Source organism: Octodon degus, unplaced genomic scaffold, assembly GCF_000260255.1.
Source record: "Octodon degus isolate 3935 unplaced genomic scaffold, OctDeg1.0 scaffold00191, whole genome shotgun sequence".
NCBI classification, from domain to species: domain Eukaryota; kingdom Metazoa; phylum Chordata; class Mammalia; order Rodentia; family Octodontidae; genus Octodon; species Octodon degus.
The window spans coordinates 3,553,698-3,575,554 of NW_004524767.1; the positions used below are offsets into that span (position 1 = coordinate 3,553,698).

At 37.7% G+C, this 21,857-nt stretch overlaps 1 protein-coding gene across 1 annotated transcript in view; it reads left to right on the top strand.

The window, feature by feature from the left end:
* Epha5 (EPH receptor A5) overlaps nucleotides 1-21,857 on the top strand; it is a 330,177-nt gene that overhangs the window by 23,531 nt on the left and 284,789 nt on the right. Inside the window, exon 2 of the mRNA XM_023704186.1 lies at nucleotides 5,130-5,194. Within this exon, the coding sequence (XP_023559954.1) occupies nucleotides 5,130-5,194 (65 nt within the window). The remainder of the gene's footprint in view (nucleotides 1-5,129; nucleotides 5,195-21,857) is intronic.

The window sequence follows — 21,857 nt, forward strand, 5'->3', positions numbered from 1 at the left end:
TGGATTGGTTAAAGGTGTGTTGTGCTTGCATCCAGTAGCTTTTCTGCTACTGTTAAGAAGAAACTTAAGAAAGCTTCCCTCAAACATTTATTTTATGCAGTGGAATTTTGACTCCATCTCTTTAGAAAAAACTGAGTGCTAGCCTGTTATTAACCTGAATTGTTCTCTTCTTCTATGGTGGTTGAGCTCTAATTGCCATTTTAACTGTGCTTGTTAATGTGGAGATCATGAAAAAAGCATAAATAACCTCAAAGATGGCACTTTCTGAATGTTGAGGCCTTTGGATTCGTAGGGGTCACACAGCCTCACCAGGCCTGGCCCTCAGATGCGGTCACATAGCCCTTGTCTGTCTTCCCACACTTCAGAAATCAGATGAACTGTCTCTTTCCTGCGGAAGTCAGTAAAATTCCTGCTCTTAGTGACTAATTTTAGCAAGATATTAAGAAGAAGGCAATAGACAAAGTGACATAGAGCAAGTTATGAATGTTTGAGTTACAATTATGATGATTTTATTTATAGTGTTAACTGGAATTAATCCAAAAATGTTGGAATACATAAAGCTGAGGCTTCAGTATTCTGATTCCTGGCCCATTTTACGCATTTGTCCATTCTTTTTTCCCTTCAGTCCCATCAAAATGATCAAACAAACCTTTCTAAAAGTAAATTCTTTAAAAGCATTTTTAATTCAAGAAAACATTGAAATTAATAATGCATAATAATTAAAGCATATTTATTATTTAGAGTTAGTTTCTGTGACAGTCTGTTGTTTGGGCCATGGATAAGTGGCATTTACTTATTATGGTTCCTATATTAGTGAATTTTCCGCCTTTTATTAACTGTGGGTATTTACCTTTGAGTATATGCTCATTGACCTGTTTTAGAGTTATTTCTCCTGGAGAATCTACCTTATTAATTACAGATTAAAATACCAATATAATCATCTTTATATTGGTTCTAAGGAGCTCATAATTACATGGCCCGTAGCTGAGGAATGATGGCTTTGAAGGCTGTCTCTTAGTTTAATTGTGTTGCTGCATTTTAAAGTATAAATAATAGAATAAAAACATTTTCAGTAAAATTTCTGATATCTAATTAATGCCTTCCAGAGTAGCTGTGGTATCAAACATTTCCTCTAATTATATTCATTAGTGGCTTCTCCTGGACAAGTTTTAATTAAGTTGTACAATGAAGATCAATAGTCATTGTGTATTCATTGCAATCTACAACAAGCATATATACTGCTCAGAACAGCTTAATTATTGTAATCATAGCACAAAAGACACTTGGTGATTGTACTGTATTACCACCATGCCCTCTTTTAATAAATTCAGCAGTACCATTGGGAAATAAACTTCTGAAAATTCACATTTATATATGCCCTGCCTATATTGCTGTGTTTTACCTACTGTTTTTTATCTTTTAATGTTTCTTCTTTTTATATTGCTAGTAAAAAAAGAGAGATATTAAAAACATTAGTGACAGTATTTTTCACGTATATTATAATGAATGTAGAGAAATTACTAAAGAAGTAATATATACACCTGTAATAATTACAGGCATTCTGTGAAAAATAATTTAGGGGACTTGTGTTATTAAAATACATTAATTTTATTTTTCCACATAAGAATAAGATTATTTTGTTTTTTAAAATAAGAGTATAATTTTGGTTCATAAAGAATGCCTCTAAAATATGCTAACTTCTATTAATGAAGATCATGCTAACAATATAACAAAGAAATGTGAAGGCAGGTATTTTAGTGGCATCAGTGGGAGAAGAACAGGGCTTCCTGTCTTTGACACTATTGAAACTGGCTCTAGTTAGCTCCTGGGGACTTGGAAATTGGCTCCTGGGGACCTTTGTCACGCAGTGTGGGTTGTTTAGCCTCATGCCTGACTTCTTCCCATTCAAGGCCAGCAGCAAGCACTTTCCTACCTGCACACACGAAGTCTTCCTAATCACACATGTCTCCAGACCGTATCAGCTATCCGTGTTGAGAAGCCCTGGTGCGTATCAATTCATTGGCCCCCTTGGGTTTGCCCACTCACCAGGCAGACTATTAGCTAGCTCTTCAGCTGCCTCAGCTGGGGCTAGGAGTGTGAGCCAAACACGATGTTCTTTTAAGGAAATGACACACTTGAGTTTTCTGGAAATAACAATTGGGTGCTCACAGAACAGTCAATGGAAATGCCCAACTTGAATTTAGGAAAAGGAGGATTGGCCATAGTTTCATGAAAAACAAACAAAGAAGGATGGAATGGGTACATTTGAAAGCAGGGCAAGAGTTTGGAGTATTTTGAATATGTTGAGGGAAATTGATGTCAATGTGTCTTTATAATATATTTTATTTAAAAATATGTAATAAAACCAGCTATTTTCTCTGGAGTGTCTGAGAAACTAATCCAGATCTAAAGCGTCTATTTTGTATCACATGAGTAAATCAGGTAACTGCCTAAAACACCTAATTTTACTCTCTTTTCTCAATTTGTAATTCAATAATGACATATGTGAACATCTTTGCACTGTGAGTTTTATGAAGTCATTTGTTTCCTGGAGGAAAGCCAGATTATAACAGTAGTGTACAAAAAATGATATGCACGTATTTCCTATAAATCTCTATCTGAACAAATCGTTTTTGACAAAATGCAATAAGTACTGTTATATAGTTTCTTATTGTTGTTATTTTCATGTATTTTACAGTACATTCCCATATTAAAAACTTCCAATAAATTCTATGAATATTCAGGGCAGTGTTTTGAGGTCCTTCATTTATTCCTACATGTTTACAACAACAACAACAAAAAAGTAATAATGCATATTAAAGCTAATCTAAGTGAGAGCAACTAGATTTTGAAACACTTAAAATTCCGTTGGTGAAGTGAATACTTCAAATCCACGAGGAATGCTGTTTCTCCAGGCAGGCTGGTGAGGCATTCCTAGAATTCCTGTGCACATCATTTGCCACCACATGATGAAATTCCCGTGGCTGTGGCAGTCACGCTCTCAGTTTCCAATTTGCTCTACTTTATCTGATACATACAGATACACTGTTAATCACTATCAACGGTGAGCGGAATGAATCATTAAAATGAATAAACACAACAATTTAGGTTGTGCCCTCCCTTGGTATTTCATCATGTCTAGACATAACCTCGTGTCCTAGAAAAACTAAAATGAGGACAAGGACATTTGTGTTTAATGTAGCCTTATTCCCAGGGAAACCTGGAAATTGCACAGAAAAGAGGGTACTTACAGCTGCAAAATCAGAGGTAATAATGTGTCTTCCAGGACATACGGGATCAGTTGGTAACAGAACAGTTTGGGTTTCTTTTTGTTGTTTTAAAACAGCCATCTTTCAGTTAATGCTTCATTCTGTTACAAATAACAGTTATGCAGATTTATTTTTCCATGAAGCCAGTAAGATGAGAGTAGGCTAAAGGTAATACAAATATTATACAGGAAGGATTTTTATAGTTAAGGGACACAGAAGTTCGTGAGGGAAATAAACAAGTATGTTTTGCAATAACAACACATCTGTGATAACTGGCATATTTCTGTGTTTTCTATAATTTTAAGTTGTTGATTTATTTTGCTTGTAATAATATATTGTAGACTTAGAAATGTTCTACATGTACTTCTATCTCAATAATTTGTGTTACTGTGAAACAAAATAATGAATAATGGAGGTTAAGTGTGTGCAATTTTTATAATGTACAAAATTTTAATTTCAATTGTGGTCTTGATTTTCTCAGTCATAGCTTTTTTATATCCTATGTTCTACTATATGAAGGTACGTTTACTAGTCTATGAATTGCTGTTCTTTTGTACTGTAGGCTTACTTAATAGTTCCAGACAGAATCATCCTTTTAGAATTTTTTGCATTTTAAGATATGGGTACTTGAATATAGTATAAAATGTTTCATCAGTACTTCTTCCTAGTAATGACCCAAGGTTCTCCCTTGGGTCTGTATGCCACCTTCAGAGTGGTTCAGTTTACAGTGGGTCAGTTAGGTACACACAGAATGCGAGTAATAGTTAAGACAGATAATAATCTGTGATCCAGGTCTAAAGCATGTGATTAGACAGTATCCTTTATACCAGTTTAATTTCTTGGGGAAGGCATGACATTCAATACTCTGTGTGTGTGTGTGTGTGTGTGTGTGTGTGTGTGTGTGCATGTAGGTGTATCTACTCATCAATTACTTCTTTTGTAACAATGTGTTCAGATTTCCAACCATGTTAGACTTTCCAGATAATGTAGTCAATAGCTTTATGTGAAGCACATTTTTTATTCTGCTCATATCTAAGTGGATGCTATCCTTGGAAATACACTGGACTGTTAGCTTCTGGTAGTGGCAACAACCAGAAGAACTGGGACAGTTTTCTTTCCTTGGTTAAGGATATATAGATTTATTTTTTAATTAAACTTGCAATTTGGATAACAAATTTTGGCTAATATCACAAAAAATGTTACAAGTTTGGGAATAGTTTATTGCTATTTAATATAAATAGCATTAAATAGCATTATGACTGTTTAATGCTTCATAACAGCTTTCTAGAAGAAAATAAAATGTTACCTACAATTTTATGCCTGCAGCCTAATCTTAAAACTTAATGCTTTTTTATTTTAATGTGTTTGGTATATGATCTCTATGCAGCTTGGATTCATATTGATCCTCCTGTTTTCAGCCTCCCCAGCGCTGTGACCACAGGCATGCACCACCACTTGGGGTCTCAGGGGCCGGCTCAGCATGCTGAGGGGTGGGGGGCCAGCGTGGCAAGCTTTGAACCACGGTGCCTGCACTTGCCTAAGCAGGTGCTTAGCATGCTGGGCTCTCTCGCTTGCTCTAATGCCTTCTTAGGAAAGCTGCGTAAAGCTCTTTTTCGTGAGCCTTTTTTTCATTTCTCCTCTTATTGTTTGTTTCTTTCCTGTCCTCTAAATTGGAAGGAAATTATTTAGGATATTTATGTGCTTTTGTTGGTTTTTCTATAACTGCTTTTTAACATCGCTTATTTGCTTTTATCCTAATACTGTTTTCTAAATATTTTGCGTCTTATAATCATTATAGTGCACTATCAAAATGGAGTATCTTCTATATTTCACTCAGTTCTATATTATCTTGTCTTTCAGTGAATTTGTTGGATTCACGCACTGTCATGGGGGACCTGGGATGGATTGCTTTTCCAAAAAATGGGGTAAGTCCTTATGACATTTTCCTGAAGCTTAAACTTCTTACATAGGCATTTTGCTACAAGGTACATGAGATTGAGAACTCTCTGGATATATTTAAAAGAAGAAGGGGCGTATGTCATGTGAGGTGAAGGGACCTCACATTAGCTGCCCTGGGGAAAAGGTAAGGAATAGGGAAAGGGTGTCAAATACTGATTAACAGATATGTCCTTCTGTCAGTGTTTTCCTTAAAATGATGTAATATGTCCTTCAACATTCAGAAAGTTTTCAGATGAAAGCAGCCAGCAAACATTTGGAGTTTATGTACACCAAGGAATATTTGGTTTACAGTTGCTTTGCCTTTATGACAATTTTAGATTGTATGGAAATGGAATTTTGCTGTGGCCGGTTCATTCCTTGCTTTCAATTACAGAGTTAGGGCGTAGAGGTATTATGAGAAATTCATTTACATCCACCGAGATTAAAAATTTCTCAAAATACCAATGTCATCCCCATTTAGATGACTTCCAGTCCTGTTTCTCAGTCTGCGTCAGATGCATGATCCCGCGCCCACTGGGGCTCCGGAGTGGACGCTCACAGCCTCTTCCTCGTCTTCCCTTCCTTCCTCCCCACAGCACCACGGCTCTGCCCACCCTAGACAATTATTCTTGAATTTTTCTTCACTGTAAACTTTTCAAAGAAGATGGCTACATTGAGAGAGTTTTCTAATATTGCTTTTAGCAAATTATTTTATTGGTGTACATTAAAACTAAATCCTTTTCAGGGAAATTAGAGGTTAATTTTGAGCTGCATATCTGAAAGCATTTATAATCCTAGCAGTTTTATTGTGTAGATTATATAGAAATATACTGTATTATCTGTTCCTCACTTCAGTACAGAACCAGAGTGTCAGATCAAAACATGAGAAGATAAGTAAAATATAACATAGGATATTATATGAAAACATTAAATCAGTTCTGTAACTATATTAAATCCTTTACTTTGAGAAGCTATTAACCAATAATTTTATTATTTTCTAATTTTTGATCTAAAAGTACACTCAGGGAGCCACTTTGTCACAATTTTTTTTTTCTTCAGTACAAGGGATTGAACTCAGGCAGGACCTAGTGCTTGCCAGGCAAGCACTTATTCTACTAGCTATCTCCCCATCCTTTTGGCACAAATATTGTTGAGCCTTCATTTAAATAAATACTTAAATACTTAAACTTATTTTAAGTACTGGCATATATGTGGAGTTAAGTTGGGCAGTAATTCATGGCAAAGTATTTTTATCATGCATATTTTACCATGGAAAAAAATTTAAGCTTAAGTAATAAACTTATAACAAAACTAGTTATAACAGATGTTTGTTTTTTGCGGTACCAGGGGTTGAACTCAGGACCTTGTGATTGGTAGGCAAGAGCTTATTCTACTGAGCTGTCTCCCCAGCCCTCCCAAACTAGTTGTAACAATCTAGGCACAATATTTTAATTTTTTTTCAAATCAATGAAAAAAAAAACCAGTATATTAATCAATCTTTATTAATAAAATTATTATGAAAGTAAAATAAGCAGTTTTAATATTCTAATGTGCAATTACATATGAATACTCTAATCAGTGTGCTTTCTTCTATTTCACTAATTTGGAATTTATCATTTTTAAAATTATAGTTCTGTCCTAGTGGTGCAGCTCAGGTGTAGAGTAATTGTTGAGCGTGTGCAGAGTCTTGGGCTTGATCCCAGCATACAAACATGAAAAACGGTGATTGCATTTAGAATTACAATAAAAATTTATTATTCACACAGCGGTAAGAGATTGGAACCTTAAGAGTACAACAAATGAAAAGCCTCACGTGATGCACACAGAGTGAGGCTCAATTTTATGCTGAGTATTCTTGGTCTAGTCTCCTTTACTAGGATCTTCCTGCTTCCCTCACTTCTCCCTCCCTGTTCTTTTATCATTTTTTCCTCAACCACCACACATGTAGAGCTAGATCACTGGCTAATACTGACCGAGGAGTATCCAGGTATGAAATCTGTGCTCTGTACTTCTCATAAACCAAAATTATTTTATTGAATTAAGAAATTAAAATTCTCTTTCTTGGATGATATCAGACATGGTATTGAAGTTAATTTTCTACAGTTCTGAGAATATGTATGATTTTGTCTTTGAACTTCTATGTTCCTTCTGTTTCCAGTAGGAAATAATCCCAAAGGTTGTTGTGACAAACTGCCCTTAAGAGTGTGTGAAGCATTGTAGTTGTACTTGCAACTGGAAATTTTGGGGAATTTGCTCAATTTTAAAGACCATTTCACCATAAAAACAAATCCCCTATGTATAAAAGTTGAGATCTTCTCAAATATTTGAACAGTTCCATACATTTTTTTCTTACTATTGTTGATATATTATTTTTGTCATTTTTTAATCAATGTGTATCTTTTAAAAGACTTGCTATTTTAATGCATTATGATTCCTTTGACATAGCCATATATGATATTAATACTGAAGAAGCAGAAATAAATTTAGAGTTAAGTAAATGTCCATGTGTCCAAAATGGAAAGAATGTATGGAATTTGAGCATTGTTCTTTTGAAAATGATATTTAAATAAAAGGTGAAGAAATACATTTCCCTATTCCATAGGAAAAGTGAGTATTCAAGTATGTACACTCATAATGGGCATAAATTTTTAACGTGTTTAGGTTAGGTCTTGATATTTATGATTAGAAACAGCACAATCCTAGGTTAAAAGTAGATCTTTAGAATGATGTCAACAAGAACTATGGAGTAAGAGCTTTCAAGAGTTTTCTCCTCAAGAAAAGTCCTAATAAAATTGGTGGTGGGGGAATTGTCAGGCTCAATTTTTTCTTGACTTTGGAAGTGAATCAAAGTCTGGAGATTATCAGGAATGCATTTATTCAAGAACTGTGTCTGAAATTTGAGAGAATAGTTAGATTTGTGGCCTTCTAATTAGTCTTTACTTTCTGCCTTTCTAATTTTGAGGTAATCATGAGAAGTTGAAAATTTGTCACTTCAGGAAAAGCCATCAGCCCATTAGGCATGAAAAAACAGACTAGGAAAGGAGATTCCTCATAATCTTAATCTCAGAGAGTTGGAATTACATTAAAATTTCTCTACTATTCATCTGTCGATAGACATATAGGTTGGTTTTAAGATTTAACTGTTATGGATTTTGTAGTGCTATAAACTTGAGTACGAATGTGTCCATATAATATGACGTCTTTAACCCTGATTTGACATATTTGATAGTTCCCTGAAAGGCTAAGTGGGAACACCATCTTCATTTGAACTGATTTAGAGCTGTCAGTCGAATAGCCTTTCTGAGATTGACACTTGTGAAAAAAAGAGAATTTCCTAGGTTTTCCAATGTCTGAGGTGGTACATAAAATTTAGGACAAACAATAGACTAGCATACATACACCTCAGAAGGCAAATCTCAAAGTGAAGTATCCGTGGGCTTTGCAGTGCTCCGCTGGGTTACTGGTCATCTAAGAGGCTGTGCACACACCTAATGTATGTAAGATCTGAAAGACCTGAAAAATTAGATTTTCACCTGTGACATGCCTGGTGTTTTTGCACAAGCAGAATGTTGTGGTTAAAGCAGTCTGTAATTACTTGCTGAACATTAAAGGAACACCCCAGCTTACATACACAAACTCTTTTTTTTTTTTTTTTTGTCTGTTGTGGTCAGCAGTTGTAGCTCAGTGGTAGAGAGCTTGCCTCGCATGTTCAAGACCCTGATTTCAGGCCCCAGTAAGTGCACACACACCTGACCATATATAACCTGCTAATAAGCTCACGAAACAATAACTTTGGTGGCTGCAGATGGCATAGAATAGCTTATGGCATTAGTTTAGAAACCATTAAAAATAATAAACTCTAGAGTATGAGGAGGATCTTAGTTATAGAATTGCCATATTTGTATTTTGCTTGCAACAAAAATCTATGAGCTATACAAAGAAACAAATTATTACCACTGCACAGGAAAAACATCAATCAATAGAAATTGTATTAAGGATTCTCACATATTTGACTTACTAGATAAAGCCTTGAGTTAGAAATTTAAAGTATGTTAGTAGAACAGAAAGAAAATTTGTCTAAAAGAACTACAAAAAGTGTAAAAAGAATGTCTCATGTAATTCAAAAAGTCAATAAAGAAATAAAAATTATTTATAAAAGGAAATAAAATTTCTAGAGTTGAAAAGAATAGAAGTTGAAATTAAAAAATTCACTACATGGACACCAGACTTGAACAAGCAGAAGAAATAGCAAATTTTAATAGAAAAAAAATGGAGATCATCCCGTTAGATAAACCAAAATGAAAATAGTGGAGAGAAATAAAAAGAAATGGAAAAACTTAGGAAAACAATACAGACACAACCAGAGAAGAGAGGGCAAAAGGTTCTGAGCAGCTATTTTAAGAATTAATGGGCACATAATTCCCAAATTTGATCAAAAATGTTAATAATTGTATTCAGAAAACTCAACAAAGTCCTGGCCAAGTAGCTTAGCGGATTAAAGCACCCAGAAGCAGGTGCAGGGGCTGGGGGTGTCATCCCCGTGGCCCCGCCCCCAGGGCACACTGGCAGGGAGATTAAGGCTGGGCGAGGTGGTGCGCGCCCATAATCTCAGCTCTCTGGAGGCTGTAAACAGGCAGATCAGTGTGAGTCGGATCTAGTAGTGACACCCTGTAGGCCTTCCCTGAAATGCAAAAATAAATAAATAAATAAATAAAATAAAATAAAATAGAAACAGAAGTCAGCAAATGTAAATAACGAACTCAAAGAGATGCATAATGAGATAAATGAGGGTTGTGTTGTCAAGCACCATAGAGAGAATGTTGAAAAAAGGAAAACATTGTCACAGTTGATTTCTCGTGAGAAGCAATGGGAACATGGAGGTGGTGTGCTGTGTTTTGTGTCTCGTTGTCCCCCCAAAGCCTCATAAGTCGTGGGGGAGATGCTGCTAGAGGAGCAGCAAGTGGCTTGAGGGGGGGACCAGAGCACCAGGGCGGGGCTCGGGGGCGGGGGCCAAAGGACCAGGGCGGGGCTCGAGGGGTGGGGCCAGAGCACCAGGGCGGGGCTCGGGGCGGGGCCAGAGGGCCAGGGCGGGGCTCGGGGCGGGGCCAGAGCACCAGGGCAGGGCTCGGGGTGGGGCCAGAGCACCAGGGCGGGGCTCGGGGTGGGGCCAGAGCACCAGGGCAGGGCTCGAGGGGTGGGGCCAGAGGGCCAGGGCGGGGGCTCGGGGCGGGGCCAGAGAGACGAACTGGTAAACTGGCAGCACATGCTCCGCCCCCAAATCCCAGCCTGCGGTTTTTTGGAGGGCTGGGGCGGGTCACCCTGGACAGGCGGCACCCCAGCCTCTCCTCCAGACCCTGTAGTGGTCCGCGGTGTCTGCGATTGAGGCCACCTGGGCCAGAGAGATGCGTGAAGAAGAAGAGGCACTCTTGCTACGAACTTCAGGCTGTTTTAAACTATGAAACCTCCAGTAGCTGTGAGCTAAATAAGCTTTTCCTTTCTGCATTTTGCATGTTGGGTATTTGTGCCAGCGACGAGAGAAGAGTAACCCAGACATGGTGGAATGGCGTATTCATAGTGATACCAGAAAAGGACCATAAAAACAGCAGTTCTACATCCAGCAAAACTTGCCTCTAAAACTGAAGGGTAAAATAAGATTGAGATAAATAAAATTTGAGAGAACACAAATTATCTAAAATTTTTTCCCATTGGAAATATCTTACAAATGGGCACTACGGGCATGGATCGCAGCTACTTTTCAAAGAGAATGGCATTTTTAAATTTTGCTTCTTGTCCTTTAAACTTCATCTGCAGAGAGAAGCATGCAAAGTGATATATTCCTTTCCTTAAGTGGACTGAGTTTATGCCAGTTACTCTTATAAGACCAGGAGCTACAGCCAGGGAAGAATAAAAATCCCTGGCATCCAGGAGCTTGAGGAAGCTCGTAATTCTGAGAATGAGTCACCAGAGATACTGTTATTTATGTTTTTGACACATTTTACTTTAAAATATTTGTAAACTTTAGGCATGTGATTTTTTAGGTTAGTAGATTTTATTTTATATGTTGGGCAAGAAAATGAATGGAAAGTGCAGAGAAGTTCCTTTCTACGCCTCAACGCTCTGCCCCCTGCAGCTGGTGCTGTTAGCATACTGCCTTCCCATGGTGCACCTGTCACGATTGGTGAACCAGCGTCATGTGTTGTTAGGTAACTTTTGTAGGCTACATGAGAGTTCACTGTGTCTGTTGAACATTCAGTTAAATTGGGTCTCACCTGACAGTTTCACTTCCCTAAAATCCTGTGCTTTACCTGTTCATTCCTTCCATCCCTTCCTCACTCTCCTCTTCTTTTAAGTGTCTCCATACTTTTGATTTTCTAGGATGTTGTATATTTGGTATCTGATAGTCCCTTAAGATTGGAGCTCTCACTATAGCAATATTCAGTGAAGGTGTTCCCGTGTTTTGGTGGCTTGGTAGTGCATTTATTTTGTCATAGGATTTCTCACCATTTTAGACACTGAATATTTGGATTTTGAGATGAAATTTGTCTGTAAATTTAAGGACTCTGTTGAGATAATTTCTAATTTCCCATTAAGTTTTAAATTTGTCGTAGAAAATTCCAACTCTAGATTTCAGGAAACATAAATGCAACCTTTAAGTATAAAACTATTTTAAGGAAAGAAGTAGTACTTTATATAAATTCCATTTCAGTTAACATTATGACAGCAATTAGAAGAGATTAATAAACCTCACTGATTTCATTTGTCCCAGTTTTCTGATGGAATCATTTAGTTGACTAACAATAAATCTATCAGGCTCTCTGTGAAATAAATCTTGTCTCACTTAAGGCTTTCCTCGTTTTCCTTCTGCCCTTAAGCTGCCAATCGTATATTCCTGGCTTTTCCAGTGTATCTGTACACACCCTGAAGGAATATTTACTTCTTTCTGATTTCACTGGCGTTATTTCAATGTCTCATCTGAAACATTGCCTGTTGATTCATCTACAGAGTTTGAACATGGATGTAAGCCCCATTGCTGGAAATGGTTGGCAAGTGTTTTCAAGGCTATTCTTAGGAGAATAGAGTTAATGGTTCTGGTGTTTGTTCAGCGCAGATCGTGTCCTTCCGTCTTGGAAATTCCGCTATTGCTCTTTTTTTCCATGTGCTGTTGCCACCTGCGCTCCCAGTGCACCTGCTGCCTCCTGTTGCCCTCGGGTCCCATCCTTTCCCACGGGGCTTCTTGCTCTTCCTGAGCGTGGTAGGGAAACCTCACCGCTCCCCAGAGTGTCACTTCTAATTGTTCTGCAAGATCTTTTTTTGCTTTGGGTGTATTTTCTTTCCCCCATCAAATAAAGGGAATAAACATCACTGTAAAATCTTACAGGCATTTGCTCGTATATGGCACTCACAATAAAATAGGCGTTTATGGATTTTCTTGTCACTTTATTATATGTTCTGATTTCTGGGGCTGCCGGGATAGCTCAGTGGACTAAAGCGCCCCCTGCTTAGGCAAGCTCAGGGGCCATGGATTGATCCCAGACACCACATGGCAAGTCAGCCCCGCTGCCAGGACAGGCTGAGCCAGCCCCAGAATCCAGGTATGCTGGCGCACGCCTGTAATCCCAGTGCTGGGGAGGCTGCAAACAGCAGGATCAGTATGAGTCTGAGCTGCATGGTGAGAGCCTGCACCAACCAAATGCATTTTTTAAAAAAAGACTATAAAAACTAATTTTGATTTCTTTGACATAGAAAACCTGTGTGCTTATTTTCTAAATTGAAAAATAACTCAGGCTTAGTTTGCCAAAAATGGACTATGGATACTTTCATAATGTCTTTTGTGGATTCTCTTGATAAAGAAAAACTTGGTCTGTATCTTCTAACTTAATACTCAGATTTTGGCAAAAGTGTGTGTGTGTGTGTGTGTGTGTGTGTATTTGTGTAAAAGTTCATGTATCCAAAATTAAAGGCAGTGGAAGGGAGAAATATATGAGCACTATTGCAGTCTTATATTTTGCTGATGATCATAGAGTTTTGCCAGAAATTTATTTTGGCATTGCTTCCCGGTGCAAGGCAGATCATGACAGACATCTGGGCCCACACCAAGCACGCAGGGCCCAATAAGGATTAAGGAACTGCTGAAGTGGGTAAAAGCAACCATATCCACAGCATTGCACTTGATTTGGACAGTGATGCAAAGGGTCTTAAAGGGAATGGAGTATTTTATATATAATTCAAATGCCAGTGTAATGAGGAATATACCTGATCCAAAGTAGCTGTATAGTCACTGCGTTGTAGAAAAATGAAAACATACTCCATCTGTGAGGTAATTAGGATGAATAATTTACCAAATTCTAGAGAGTCATTAAGCATACACTAAAGTTTTGAAGACACGAATTTTGCATTTACATTCACCACATGGAACCGTAACTATTATGAGGAAAGTTCCTTGAAAAATGTCTAGCTTCGCTTCTACAAATGAGGCAAATATGTTTGGGGTTTGATGTAGGCAAATAGAAGAATGAACAGTGCGCAGTGTACTAACCGTTGTTACTCTCCGGTTATTTTGTTTCAAAATTTTATTTTTTCTCCTTAAAAGAAAATGAATTAGTGGGATTTGCAGTGTATTTCCACAGAACAAGGTTGAAACGCAGATGTATGATTTGTCATTAGGTATTACTGACTGTATACTTAAAGCCACTTTGAAATATTGTGAATTTTTCTCTAACAACTTGCAAAAGACGTCATGTGGATAAGCCACTACTATTGTGGACTACTGGACTATATTGGGTTATTTTGCTGAATTCATGCACTTAAAATATACGAATGGCAATGGAATACCAATGTCTGACAGAACTAAACAAAAAGTTGGATATATGAAGGACCACTTTGTGGTATAAAAAAATCTTATCTCTCTCTCTCTCTCTCTCTCTCTCTCTCTCTCTCTCTCTCTCTCTCTGTATATACAAAATAAGATAGATCCGATTTGATTTGAAACTGTCTCATTGCTATCTGTTTATCAATAAAACTTTGAAAAAAAGATAGATATACAGCTACTTTCTCTTAGTTCAAAGAGAAGAAAGTTTTGAACTAATAGTGTTTAGACATCATGTCTGCATCTTGTACTATGAATAACTACTACAAAGACAACAATGTGCAATGTATTAGTTATTGTGACTGTCCTACTAACCTGCTTTGAAACTATCTCATTGCTTCTTTCTCAATAAAATTAATATAGAAAAGCTTGCAAAAGACATTTCCCACATTATAGGAACACTTGTAAGTATAAAGTAGGAAGTGTACTTTATCCACAGTATTCCCTCATGAAGCCCTCCTTAACCCAGCAGCAATAGGGTAGGTAACCGATCCTCCTTCAGGTCCCAATTTATGCACTAATTCCTCACAAAGAGCTCTGTTCCTCCTTGTTAGCAGATTGTGTTGTGAAATCTGTCCTCAGCCCCACCAGAGCCTCCATCTGCTTATCCCCTCCAGTTCCACTTCCATCACTTTCCAGGCTGGTGGCCTTCCCTTACTTTTTCTTATTTTTTTTTTCTCTTTATTTTGCATAATCTAATTGACTTGCGAAACCAGCAGGGGTTGAGCAGCCGGTTTCTGTCATTCTAAACAATCACCTACAATGTATTGTTATTTTGCTGGTGATATGAAGCACTTGCACATAGACTTGTACTGCATGGCCTTTCCCAGTGTAACTCCCTCGTTTTCATATTGGGTACTAATAATTTCTTTTCTGACATTGACTTGTACCATATGGAGAAAGTAGGTTTCTGTCTAAGTATTTCTCTGCCAGATTATATAGTCTACATAAATCCTTTATCTTTTGAAAGGCATTCTGATGTATATTTGCATCACTTTCCATATGCGAATACATGGATTTTACTCTCGTCCCTCTTATTAGTGAAGATGTTAAGGAAACTGGCCTTGCCTGGTTCCCTTGGGCCCAGCACCAGGATTTTTCCTAGTGGCTTGATTGCTGTTTATCATGATCCTTCTTTAAAAACTATCCTTCAGCTGTTTTCAATTCATGTGACAGTGCACCCATGCAAGTCAATTTGAATTAATTTTGCAAGCAATGCTTTATGGTTCTGAGTACATAATCTCCCTCTCACAGGGAAAATATATACTGTAATCATCCAGCATTCCTGTTGATTATTTCCATTAAAGGCAGCAGGGGAAGAGAGAAATGCTCAAGTCTCCTCTCAAGTTTGAAGTTTTAGGGGACTGTTGCTGTCCAAAGCCTTATTCTCTCTGTTCTGCACGAACACCTCAAAATATTCTTTCTTTAGACTCCATTAAGCTTATCTTACTACAGATGGTTTTCAAAGCCCCAATCAAGTTACATAATGTGATGGTTTGTGTCTGGTTGTCCCCCCAAAGCCTCATGCAGTCATGGGGCGGACTTTTAGAGTTTGTGATTAATTCATGATCCACTGGGATTATGGGTATGAGTGCTGCTGGGATTATGGGTGTGAGCACTACACCCAGCCTGGGGCAGACAGCTTGATTGTAACATAAGGAAGAGAGACAGAGTTGCTCTCTGTGGTCACTGTTGCTGCTACTCCTCTCATTGTTCTGTTGCTTTTCACTGCTACCATGGATGGCTGCCCACTGCTTTGGAGCCAGCTGAGTATGGGCTAAAAGCTCCAGGAACTTTGAGCTAAATAAACCTTTCCTTCCTTCTCTTTGGGTATCAGGTATTTTATCCCAGCAAGGAGAGAAGAGTAACTAAGACATATATGGAGTTTTTTGTTACCACCTGGAAGGGCATCTCTTCCTACGCTGAATTATGCATTGAACACAACAAAAATTAAATATTTGTAGAGCTATTATATGTATGAATACACCATGAACTGTTCCACTCCACAGGTCTTGGTGTTTTTACTTCTATCACATTATTTTACTCCTCAAAAACAAATTCATGTTCACTATGCCTGTTCCTGGCTGGTACACACTTAGAAGTCTAACTTTGGGACAATAGTGTCTGTTTTTACCCCAAAGGCTGCACACTTTTTCTCACTAAAAATGCAGTAGTAAAAAGTGTAAAAATGTGAATTTAGAAATTTCTATTTTCTTGGTGTCATGCTAGGCTGGCTAATAATTGGTTATACAATTTATATGAAAAGCTGTTTTTTACTAAGCACTAAGACTATATTGGTGGAAGGGACTCTGTTCTCTTCATCTGTTAAAATATATAAGTTTTGGGCTGGGGAGATAGTTCGGTAGTCTAAGCGCTTGCCTGGCAAGCACAAGGACCTGGGTTCGATCCCTGGTACCTCATGCTGAACCTGCTCTTGGAGGAACCCCTGGGGTGCAGTGCTGGTCACTGAAATAGGGCATGATGGCACATGTCTGTGACCCAGTACTGGGGAGGCTGAGATGGGGAGATCACTACGAGTCCGAACTGTGTGCAGAGACTCGGTACCAAATACATAAAATTTAAAGACAGAAACATATATTTACCTGTCAAATACACCATCTAGATATTTTATTAGTAAAGACTTGAGTGGCTTTTCCAGAAAGTACCCTGGCACTTCATTTGACCATGCATTTGTCAAGTTTTTAAAGTGTTTGGTTTTCACTGATGAACAATTCCATCTCACAAACTGAAAAATGAATGCAGATTAATTACAGTAACAAGGAAAAATTCTCAGTGAAAAGGAAAAGACCACCAAATCCAAACTAAAAGTAAAGTTTGTAGTTGCTCTGATGGTAGCTTATCCAAAACTCTGCAAACTATCATTCTTTGAAAACCATTTTGCACCCTGACTTAGAAGAGAGGTACAGTGCTGGGCGTTATCCATAATAAGGTTGATCTTGAAAACAATTTATGGTTGTTGTGTTTTCATTCTTAAACTGTTAGGGTATGAGGGAAGTATTTCCTTGAAGAGTTACAAAAATAAAATACTGTACTTAACAATTTCCAAGAGTATTCTAACTAAATCTTCCTGCTAAGTACAGCTGAGTTATTTATTGTCATATTTCAGTTGATTGTAACAAAAATTGATTTCAGCTAGGTTAAGAATATGAAGAGACCTACTGTTGAATCAGAAAAGCCAAGGGCAGTTGAATTCTTAAAATAATGGCAGCAAAGATGCTTCTGAGACCAAGACAGCGGCCCTGTTCTCTGTGGATCATGCTGCTGCCCATGGTTTTTCTTCATTCCTTACTCTGCTGACTAGATTGTTTTGAGACAGGGCTATGCAGTTGAGGGTAGCTTTGAACTCACTTTGTAGAGCAGGCTGGCCTCAAACTCACAGTGGTTCTCCTGCCTCAGCCTCCCAAGTGGTGGGTTACAAGACACCATGCTTGGCCTTTCTTTACTGTCTGTTGCTCGTAGCTTCACTATAGTTCCAAGTTAGACATTTTCTGAGAGGGCAGCTCATACTAACTGAAAATGTTCCCTATGCCACACATCCAGACCCTGGAAAGCTCCAGCTTGTGTAGCTGTCTAGCGCTGCTTCAGCCAACTCCAGCTGGGTGCGGGGAGAGGCTGGAGCCCCGTGCAGTAAACGCTACTGAGCTGGTTGTGTGTATCTGTGCTTCAGGGAGAGCGACTTCAGAAGGAGAGAAAGAATCTGGGCTTTCACCCAATTACTGTCTTTAGGGAATTTTGATGAGAAAACATTTCCATAAGCATGAATTTGTTTCCCCATGAAGATTTGACTTAGTTACGAAAATAGTTACTGATGTGCAGTATTTTATTGTGCAAATTTTCAATGAAATGAGTTGTTCCATACGGCCTATAATTTTCACTATGTTCCAGAGGCCTGATTTACACAATATATATGAATTCAACCTTGAATAAATAATTTTATTTGATCTGTTTGGTTTATTTAAAATCTTAATGGTAAAACATTGTCCCATGATTTGTTTGTTTTGGGTTTTGAAAAATTCACTAATTGTATTTCCTATGTTTATCACGATGTTTTGCATAGCACCACCTCTGTTGCCACATTCTACTTTGATTGCAAAATGATCTTATGTTCCTGTCTGTATGCAGTTATCATGAGCAGGCATAACACTAATGACATCCTATTAGCTCTTCGCTTCCTCAGAGCCTCAGAAAATCACCTTGGTGGTTGCTGACCTGGTTCTGCTAGTCCCTGTGCCGCATCTAAAGTCTCTTGCTTAGAATCAAGCCATAGATAGAAAAATGCAGGAACAAAGGGGACGTCAGAGTTCTCACTGCCTCTGCACAGTGCTTTTCTTAGGTGGAATTTCTTTTCATGTTTTCAACATTCTCATCACATTTTTGTAAGTATTTAGTCACATAGTTTGGGAATCTAAGTTCATTGACCAAATATGTGTGTGTGTGTGTGTGTGTGTGTGTGTGTGTGTGTATTTAGCAGATGATTTCTAACTCATTTATTTCATAATATTTGATGTAAGATATAGGTAATGGAAATGATACATGTATAATTTGAAGAATGCTTGACTTCAACCATGGTACTTTCCTTTTTGTATTCTACACATCAGGGCAAGCTAACAGGGCTGTTGGAGAAGTTTGATTTATTTATTTATTTATCTATTGATTTATTTTTTTGGTACTGGGGATTGAACTTGGGACTTTGTGCTTACCAGGAAGGTACGTATGCTGCTGAGCTATCTCCCCACCCATTGGAAGTTTTATTTTAAATAGAGTTCCATGGCATGGTTGGGTATGCATGGACTTTCACTGATTATAACATGCAAATATGTGACAAGCCATCGAATGATTGCCTCTATCGTGATTCCAAATTATTCACATAATGCAAGATTATTCAGTTTCTCCTGCACATCCTCCCAGTCTGCACAACTAGAGACATAACCAGGAGGATATCCCTGAAAGACAGTCATTTCATTAAGCAAGTGTCTGTAACTGTTTGCTGTGACACCAGATTGAATAATAAGATCTTAAAAGTTATTTACTGTAGTGACAGTATACTGCATTTATCCCCAATTGTTTATTATTTCTAAAAATTATAGGCTGTGTTTCTTATGATCAAAGTCACACGTAAAATTTCAACCCTAATACCAAGGAACTTAAGGAGGTTCCAAAATGAGATGTTATGGTATCTCAAACACGTAACATTAGAGGAGCTATCATGTCATCACTGTTGATAGTGCCTTCTGGCAGTCAGTCACCAGCAGTTTTCACGCTACTATTCCTTACTGCGCTGAAGTCCATTCCTGATATCTATGCATATTGTATTGTCCTTTGAAGACAGAAGGAGAGAAAGGTGCAGCATCCTACCTGGGGTCAATCAGTACAGGGCTGAAATCAAGCTTCCTCTGTGGAGCCTCCCTACATCAGACGGAACATTTACGGCATAACTGAAACATCGTAAATGAATTACAGAGATTCAAAATGAGGATTCTTTTGACTGCTAGATAACTATGACCAATCTGCACCAATACGTTTGAAAGGGTTTTATAAAAAGAATTCAGCTAGCGTGAAACTCTGAATACCGTGGTATAGAAGCAGCAGCAGGAACCAGAGCAAATGCGGTGACCACTTGTGTTGATGCTGCTGCTAATTTGTGAGGTATTTCAAATTTTAATTATCCTATTAAAAAGATATTTTGTAATAATTTCAAGGTTCTCTTCAAGCCAGAATTTATGCTGTCACTGCGTTGACTTTGATGTGAAATCTGACGCAATCAAGTATAGTATTTACAAAGGCAACGCTAGAAATAATTCATAGTTGGAAGGAAGCAGTCATAGTTGTGGATCTGGAGGAGGTGCTAAAGGTGGAAAATTGGCAGGTTCATTTGGTGAAGTTTGTGAATTTGGTGTTGAATTTCTAATTTTTTAAAGGAACAGTGAGTGTGGTCAGATACAGAAAAGACAGTGCTAATCTGAAAGATTTCTTGCTGTACAAACTAGACATTCCATGAAGCGGCAATGCGTTTACTAAACAAGGCAAACATTTAGTGTACAAATAATTGAAGAGGGCTAACTTTTCTGAAATAATGCTCAATATTTGTCACTAATATTTTAGTAAAAGTTGTCTGAAATGGCTTAAATGTGTTAAGTCAGAAAGGTTATATGCTAAGTACGTTTAGAATTCCATTCCATTAAATGAAATGGAATTAAACAGGTTTGCTTACTTTATTATACCAAACCTCTTCTATACTGAATTATTTGGCCAGAGAACATTTACCCACCAGATTTTGTGGACAGCTTCATGAGAAATGTTCAGTAGAATACATCATAGGAAAAATGTTAATTTTAACAAAAAACTTATTCACCATGTATAACATCTGAATACAGTGATAGAGAAAAATAGAAATAAAAGGATATTTTAAAAATTTTAATGTTCTACAGAGGACTACTGTACCTAGATTCACTTTTTTTTTTCTTGGTGGCTGGCTCAGCCTGCCTTGTGGGTGGTGGGGCTGGCGCGAAATGAGGTGCCAGGGATCAGAAATCAAACCACGGTCCCTGTGCTTTGCCTAAGCTTGCCTAAACAGGTGCTTTAGACCGCTGAGCTATCTCACTGGCCTAGATTCACGTTTGTCTTGGCAGCATCATAATTAGTCTTCCAGGAGAAATTATAGGTTATATATAGTTTCTCATCTATTGAAAAGGCTAAGTAAGGCTTGCTCCACATTTTTATTACAAAGATAACAGTGTCTAGACATGAAAACTATGTTTGGAGACGATTTCAGATCTAACTTTTACAAGAAGGTCAATGAAATAAATTTCCTTTTAATTTACAAAAGCAAGATATTAAATAATTTATTAAGTTTATACTCCAATTAGCTATCTCTATTATTTTATTCATGACTCCATAGTAAGGCAGAGATTCTAGCTATTAAAGTTATTTTTCACTGTATCTACTGCATCACATGGGCAGGGGCTTTTCTAACTATCACTTTGATTAAGAATAGCATGTGTTGCTTGTATGTAACTTTGATATACTTTTGAGTTTTCTTTCTTGATATAGTTGTGGATTCATTTGCCTGTTCATTAATCCATGAAGTAACTATGTATGCAAATTGCAACCGATCCTCATCAACTCTTTAAAAAGTCCAAGTCCTAAGACTAGAGATTGTATCAGCATATAATTAAGTATATAAAGGGGTTCAAGTTTTGTAATGACATAAGAAAATAATAAAATAGCTAGTAGTGGCATTTAGTGTGGACTCCAGCAAACAAGATGAGTTCCTGTATGTTAGGCTTTATTGCAATATGTATTCAACCTCAAAAGTTGAAAAGCATTTTGTTTTTGTAATGAGTTAATTTGTACATTTTCTTCCATTACACTTAGGGACAACTTTAAATACCAAGTCATATTTTACATGATGCCCTTTGCCAAGTGCACAATTGTTACTCCAAGTGTGCCTTAGGGCCAGGGAGATGGCTCAGTAGAATAAGTGCTTCCCTGGCAAGTGCACGGGCCTGAGTTCAATCTCTGGTTCCACCAAAAACAAAAAGCAAAATCAAAAACAAACAAACAAACAAAAAACCGAAGTGTGCCTTAACTATATGTAAACATTTATTGAAATGCATTAGATAAATATTAAAATGACCATTGTAAGGGACAGCCAAATAGCTCAGCAGAATAAAGCACCTGCAAGCAGGTGTGGGGGCCCAGGGTTCAATCCCTGAGACTGGCCCTACCCCCAGGGCACACTGAGAGGGCAGTTGAGACTGGGC